This window comes from Rana temporaria, chromosome 1 (genome assembly GCF_905171775.1).
Source record: "Rana temporaria chromosome 1, aRanTem1.1, whole genome shotgun sequence".
Classification (NCBI taxonomy): domain Eukaryota; kingdom Metazoa; phylum Chordata; class Amphibia; order Anura; family Ranidae; genus Rana; species Rana temporaria.
The window spans coordinates 454,515,221-454,522,965 of NC_053489.1; the positions used below are offsets into that span (position 1 = coordinate 454,515,221).

The following is a 7,745-nucleotide window of genomic DNA, read 5'->3' on the forward strand; positions in this document are numbered from 1 at the left end:
TTGTGGATCGGGCACTTAGACTGAAAACTTGCAGCGGTGTAACGTAAACGGGTTATGTTACTCTGCGCCGCAGGTACGAGAATCTGGCCCTAATTTACTTGCCAAAATTGTTTTATTTAGTCCTGAGCATTACACAACCTCTTCACACAGCACAGCCAAGTGGAAGACACTTTCTCAATTCAGGCATACAGTGATATTACTCCATGCCCAGATTGTGAGTGGACATTAAAGGGGTTGTAAAGGTTACATTTTTTTTTTAAATAACATGTCATACTTACCTCCACTGTGCAGTAGGCATGTGCATTTCGTTTCGTTCCGAATCGAAATTCGGACGAATTTTTCATTATTCGGACATTCGGATGCATACGAATTCCCGAATTGCAATATTAATGAATTTACCGAATCCGAACGAACGTTTTCGATTCCGAATCGAAAACCCGCGGACGAAATTCGATCGGAATTCGATTTTTTTTTTTTCGAATTCCGATCGAATTTCGTCCGCGGGTTTTCGATTTGGAATTCGAATTTTTTATTTTTTTATTTTTTTTCGAATTCCGATCGAATTTCGAAATTATATTCGAAGAGAGAATTTTCGAATTCGACCGGATTTTTCGAATCCTGTGTCGTGTATGGCTCGGGTTCTGCCCCCGGCGGCCGCGTCATTGGATTTGATTGACAGCAGCGGGAGCCAATGGCTGTGCTGCTATCAATATATCCAATCAATACAGAGAAGCATTGGAGAAGAGGACGCCGGGGGACGTGCACAGCAGGTGAACGGGCTCAGGTAAGTAAACGGGGGGGCTGGGGTCCCGTCATTGCCAGGTGTTTTTTCACCTTAATGCATAGGATGCATTAAGGTGAAAAATCACAAACTTTTACAACCACTTTAAAGGACCAGTGGAAGACTGATGAGGTAATCCCTCTGCTCATTATGCTCTTTCCATCAAGCTGTACATACATTCTGTATATAGCACTCCAGATTGACTATACTTCCTGCAATGGTTGTGCGAATTGGGCCAATGAAAGATGTATGTATCCATTTTGTTCATGCCCTAGCTCATCTCTGCCATTTTGTCATGAGAAGGGCATAGCCACAGTGACCTTGCCCCCCCCCCCCCCTTCTCCTTCAGTTCCTGCAATACACAGTTGTTAGTCATGTCGGACCTTTCTTATCACATCTTTGAGAAGACAATTTCAGACCTTCTTGGGCATATTACCTGAATCCACATTTCTATGTGAAAACCCTAATAAAAATGTCTGACTTGCCTGCTCGAGTGACTGGAGTTTTAACAGATATCTGCAGCTTTCCCCCCCATCATAAACTCTGTAGCAATCCACTTTCCTGAAACTGGTAGGCAGCACTAATAGGCAGCACTGATAGGTGGCACTGATGGGCAGCACTGATAGGCTGTACTGATTAGCACTGATAGGTGGCACTGATGGGCACTGATAGGCAGCGTTAATGAGAACTGATAGGCGGCACTGATAATCAGGGCACTAATGATCAGTACCCTGATTATCAGTGTAAACAAGGTACTGACACAGTCTAGCTGGTTAACGGCTCTTTTTTCCTCACACAGACACAGTGTGTGATGAAAGGGCCAATAACTGGCAATTATGTGTACATGTGATCAGCTGATCACATGGTAAAGGGGTGCTGTGATTGGTACTTTACTGTGATGAGTGCGCTGGATGTGTGCCCCAGGGGGCACGTGGGAGGCATGGTTCTGGGAGGATGTGCATGGATGCCCTCCAAGAACTGGAAGCCTGAGGCACAGATGGGGGGGGGGGGGACTTTATGATTCTAGTTATGCCTTCCTCTACCCAAATGAATTCTCTACGGAGGACTGCAAAGACTTATATGAAAGCAAACTTAGGTAATTACAGTAGCAAAATTTAAAAAAACAGAAAATGCATTTATTAATTATTAATGTATATATATTTATCAATAAATATGCTGTTGTATCTATTAAATCTCTGTTTTTATATCACCTTGGAGTTTACTATTAGTTTGCATACAAGTCAAAAATATGCTAGCCGCTGTGGATTGATGCAATTTTTGTACTGTACTGGTATCAATATTCGCTCATTAAAGCATTAAAGCTATTAAAATCATAGGCAATGTGCTTAGGCCACTGTAAATTTTGGAATTACATTTGAACGTGAATAAAATTTGGCCTATTGCAGTATTACAGCATTTCTGGCAAAAATGCCAGAGTTTCCAGATTGCTAGTCTTTGCAGTTTGGCAAGCAATTTCAACTTCTGCTAAGCCCCCTCCCCCCCCCTGCTGAGTCTGAAAGGGTGTATTGAGCTACAATTCTATATTCATGCTTTGTGTTGTCTATCACTGGTGAGAACATTGCATACAGAATTTTGACCCCGCTGTGCCATTGGGAGCATTAATAGTGTGGGCCAAATGTATTGTCTTGAGTTTCTATCCTACATTTTTTTTTTTAAAGAAACTATTAGGGCCAGATTCTCGTACATCCGCGTATCTTTGCGTGGGCGTAACGTATCCGATTTACGTTACCCCTCCGCAACTTAGACGGGCAAGTGCTGTATTCTCAAAGCACTTGCTCCGTAAGTTGCGGAGGCGTAGCATAAATCGGCCGGCGTAAGCCCGCCTAATTCAAATGTGGCAGGGGGGCGTGTTTTATGTAAAATATCCATGACCCGACGTGATTGACGACGCATGCGCCGTCCGTGGACATATCCCAGTGTGCATTGCTCCAAATACGCCGCAAGGACGTATTGGTTTTGACGTGAACGTAAATTACGTCCAGCCCCATTCACAGACGACTTACGCAAACAACGTAAAATATTCAAAATTCGACGCGGGAACGACGTCCATACTTAACATTGGTACGCCGCATGTATGCCACCATATAGCAGGGGTAACTTTACGCCGGGAAAAGCCTAACGTAAACGGCGTATCTGTACTGCGTACGTTCGTGAATTCGAGTATCTAGCTGATTTACATATTTCTAGGCTTAAATCAGCGTACACGCCCCTAGCGGCCAGCGTAAATATGCAGTTACGATCCGACGGCGTAAGAGACTTACGCCGGTCGGATCTAATAGAAATCTATGCGTAACGGATTCTATGAACCAGGCGCATAGATACGATGGTACAACTCAGAGATACAACGGCGTATCTGGAGATACGCCGTCGTATCTCCTTTGTGAATCTGGGCCTTAGAGTATACAGCTTCTTATGCTCTTTACTCCAGCACAGTTGATTACTGGAGTAAAGTGCATAAGAAGCTGTATACTCTAAGGCCCAGATTCACAAAGGAGATACGACTTTTTTGAGAGGTCTCATCCTGGCCAGTGAAATGAAGGCCTCTTGAGCTCCCCTAGGGAAAGAGAGCCTTGACTGATGGGGGCATGACCAGGTACTGGACAAGGCGGTGGTCATGGTGGGATTGGCTACTTGGGGGGATGGGTTGGGCCGGAGCTCCGATAAAAGGGATCGCCCCAGGGAATTCTGGGTCCTTGGGAAGCGCGCTGGGCCGGATAAAGGCAGGCAAAGGGTCACATTAGGCCCCAGGACCACAGTTTGGAGACCACTGTACTATATGAACTTATCTGTGTACAGAACTAAAGCACCCTATGGAGCAGAACCATTTATGTGTTGCAATATCATTGCCATTGGCTGAATAATCTACTGAAGTTGTAAACTTCATAGAAGAATGTGCTCAAGTCACAGTATTGTGTTATTTCAGCCGTTCTAGTAAATGTTAAGGTAGGTGTATTTTTGTATTCATCTCCAAGGTCCGCTTGTCATTACCAAGTTCTACAACGATGATCTAATTGCTGTAATAATGAGCTTAGTGAATATACTGTAAAAAATTGCCCATATTCCTATCGAGAGCAGAACAATCAATAACTGTCCGCAGTAGATCCTGTACTGTATCATTTCCCTTAAAATCCTTAAATCTGCCACACCACCAGCAAAAATCGAGTAGCCTATAGATCGACAGTTCTGAAGATGTGTAACCAAGGCAGCATGAATAATGATGCACATCTAACCTCATTGATCCTTTTAATCACAGACCATGCCAAGTACCAGTATTGAAGCATGTGTTCATTAACCTATGTGCAATATTGCTAGCAGGTTGTGATCTAATCATCCCACTTGATTGCCATGATTAAAAATTACACAGACCAAGGATAGAAACATAAGCCATGCAATTTTTTTTTCACTCTAAAATGTCTGTCTGGAATCCATCTTGAAGGAAGACTATATTGTCCTGTAAGTTGAAACAATCTATCAATGTAAGATTTCAACCTTTTGCAAGCCTCCAACATTTCCCGTGTGGCACGTTACGGATCATGCTGCCTTTCTGGAAATTTTCAAATTGCATAATCTCCCAAAATGCACCGCTTGAAAAATTGGCAGGTGTTCTAATGTTCAGTGACAGGGATAAGTCACGCAGTAATTGAGAAGGGAAATGGGGGGAGCAATGGCCTCTTAGCACTTACAAACATAAAATCTATAGTTTGTAGTTATAATACACACACAGGGGCAGATCCTCAAAGAAATGACACCGGCGTATCTCTTGATACGCCGCATAATTTCAAATTTTGTGCGTCGTATCTTTGTTTTGGTATCCACAAAACAAGATACGACGGCATCTCAGCTAGATCCGACAGGCGTACGTCTTAGTACGCCGTCGGATCTAAGCTGAAATTTTTCGGCGGCCGCTAGGTGCTGTTCCCGTCGAAATCCGCGTTGAGTATGCAAATTAGCTACTTACGGCGATCCACGACCGTACGTCGGCCCGGCGCATTTTTTTCCGTCGTTTGCGTTCGGCTTTTTCCGGCGTATAGTTAAAGCTGCTGTTCTGAGGCGTACTCAATGTTAAGTATGGCTGTCGTTCCCGCGTACAATTTTGAATTTTTTACGTCGTTTGCGTAAGTCGTTCGCGAATAGGAATTTGCGTAGAATGACGTCATCGGCGTAAGCATTGGCTGGTTCCAGTTTAATTTCGAGCATGCGCACTGGGATACCCCCAGGGACGGCGCATGCGCAGTTAAAAAAACATTGTTTACGTCGGGTCACGACGTGTTAACATAAAACATGCCCCCATTACATCCATTTGAATTCCGCGCCCTTACGCCGCGAGAGATACACTACCCTGCCGTAACTTACGGCGCAAATTCTTTCAGGATTCAAAAAAAAAAAGATAAGTTACGGCGGCGTAGCGTATCTTAGATACGCTGCACCCGGCGGAAAGGTATGTGGATCTGCCCCACAGTATATTCGTTTTTATTTTCCTTGTTCTGGCAGCTAGCTCATACTTTTTGAAAATTGAAATGGTGTACATACTATATAAATGAATTTTTATTTTTTGGTGGAATGGTGAGTATGAATGTAACATTTTAAAGAGTATGAAATCACATGGCAAACATTGCGTTGTCTTACAACCTATCAAGTTTGATCCTAACAGGTTTATTATGAGCTTCTATATCCATAATCTAGCATTCATTTCGCCAATGATATCAGTAATTAAAATCCAGGTTATCTTTTTTGAAATGTAATATAATATCCACATTTGATTAGAAGCATTTGTCAAAAAATCCAAACTTCTTTCAAATGCAAATTTGTAGATCTCACAATTCTTGAGGGAAATCAAAATCTGTCCTCAATAGTAACAGCTGATAGGTTATTGATTAGTTTTTACCTACCCACGTAAAGCACGCCCTCTTTTGTCTTTCCTGCTGCTTCCGCCACACCCTGCCTGGTTTTTTCAGCAGCTGCCACGACTCCTTCTTTAGCTTTAGAAAAGCCTTTCATGAAGACGTCCATGGCTAACAACAATGTTTCAGAAGTGCTGTAAAACATAAGCCATTCATATGAAAGCATCAGCAATTCTATCTTTTAGCATCGCAAACAATCAGCGTTATCTACAGTATAGTAAACATCTGAATCCACCCATAGGGACAATTCCGGTCTAATAATTTCCTGATATTTTACACTGCCACCTAAAGACCTATCACAAGCACTTCTGACACACACTGCCCTTTTATACTCCACCCACTGTGCCACAACATGTCATTCAATTATACAAATATAATTAAAGTGAATGTACACCGACATCGTCTTTTCGCAGCTAAGCTATGTAACGGTACCGCTATGCCTCATTTTGTTTAAGCATATTTTATGTGCAACAGGGCTTAATAACACCAGATATAATTAAAAGTTATATTACACAAATACACACATGCACACACGTGTATATACAGATATATATCTACAGGAGGAAAGAGCGAGAGAGACAGATAGACAGAGAGAGCGAGAGATAGATAGATAGATAGAGAGAGAGAGAGAGAGAGAGACACAGGGAGATAGATAGATAGATAGAGAGAGAGAGAGAGAGAGAGAGAGAGAGAGAGAGAGAGAGAGAGAGAGAGAGAGAGAGAGAGAGGGAGAGATAGATAGATAGATAGATAGATAGATAGATAGATAGATAGATAGATAGATAGACAGACACAGAGAGAGATAGATAGATAGACAGAGAGAGAGATAGATAGATAGACAGATAGCTAGACAGAGAGAGAGAGAGAGAGAGAGAGAGAGAGAGATAGAGAGATAGAGAGATAGATAGATAGATAGATAGATAGATAGATAGATAGATAGATAGATAGATAGATAGACAGAGAGAGAGAGAGATAGATAGACAGACAGAGAGATAGATAGATAGATAGATAGACAGACAGAGAGATAGATAGACAGAGAGAGAGATAGATAGATAGACAGATAGCTAGAGAGAGAGAGAGAGAGAGAGAGAGAGAGAGAGAGAGAGATAGAAAGATAGATAGATAGATAGATAGATAGATAGATAGATAGATAGATAGATACTCTCCCATTATATATAGCACACAAGATGCAGGTGATATGCTTTAGGATTTAAGGTGAGATGACAATTACTTAATCATAACAATGATGAGTAACAGTCACAATAAAAAAATAATCCTAATTTCTATCTCTATTCACCTTATTCATTTAGAATAATTTACCACATGCTTTTGTCTTCATATGCAATTCTACTTACATAAGCCGTTGGTTGAAGAGTTTCCAGTAGGGATGACACCTGCTTATCCGTAGCCAGTGAAATAAATAAAAAAAAATCAGTTCAGGTCACTTCAATCAATCCTGCACAACCATAAAACCCGATGGAATGTAGACTACCTAAATTAGTAGTAGGCAGCTGGCTTTAAAATGTTATGGTATATAGGATTAAAAAATAAAATGACAGAGAGGAAAATGGTTCAGAGATCACTTTTACTGTAAAGGAGTAGCTCCTTGGTTTGACTAGTCCTCTGTTCATCCCCAACACCCTCTCCTTCTCCCTCCTCCTCTTCCTTTCTACATGCCTGATTTGTCAGTGTGAAAACTGAAAAATTGCAGGCAACCTCCCCAAGCTGGACCACTTGTAAGCTCGCTGCTCCCCTAGCAAATAATGCAAGCCATTATCAGCAGGATTCCTTTAGATTAAGGACTTCAGGTCACATCAGAAAATGATTGCTTGGATCTCGTTAATTAGCCATACCGATGCCGAAAAGCAGCAAGCACATCTGTCCAGAAGCGAGAGCTAAAAAAGCAGTGGATATATCAACCACAGAAAATGCACATAAACAGCTTACTCAAATAGGCAGCTGTGGTAGGCAGTCAGTGTGCTAAATAATTCATTGCTAAATATCTGTTATTGCACAATAAATATTTCTAACCACAAAACCAC

At 41.8% G+C, this 7,745-nt stretch overlaps 1 protein-coding gene across 1 annotated transcript in view; it reads right to left on the reverse strand.

Moving 5' to 3' along the window:
• SNCA (synuclein alpha) overlaps window positions 1-7,384 on the reverse strand; it is a 143,064-nt gene extending 135,680 nt beyond the window's left edge. The window contains exons 1-2 of the mRNA XM_040327863.1: window positions 7,059-7,384; window positions 5,692-5,837 (exon numbers count right to left, since the gene is read on the reverse strand). Coding sequence (XP_040183797.1) covers window positions 5,692-5,812 — 121 coding nt within the window. The 5' untranslated portion in view covers window positions 5,813-5,837; window positions 7,059-7,384. The remainder of the gene's footprint in view (window positions 1-5,691; window positions 5,838-7,058) is intronic.
• Window positions 7,385-7,745: the final 361 nt, after the last annotated feature.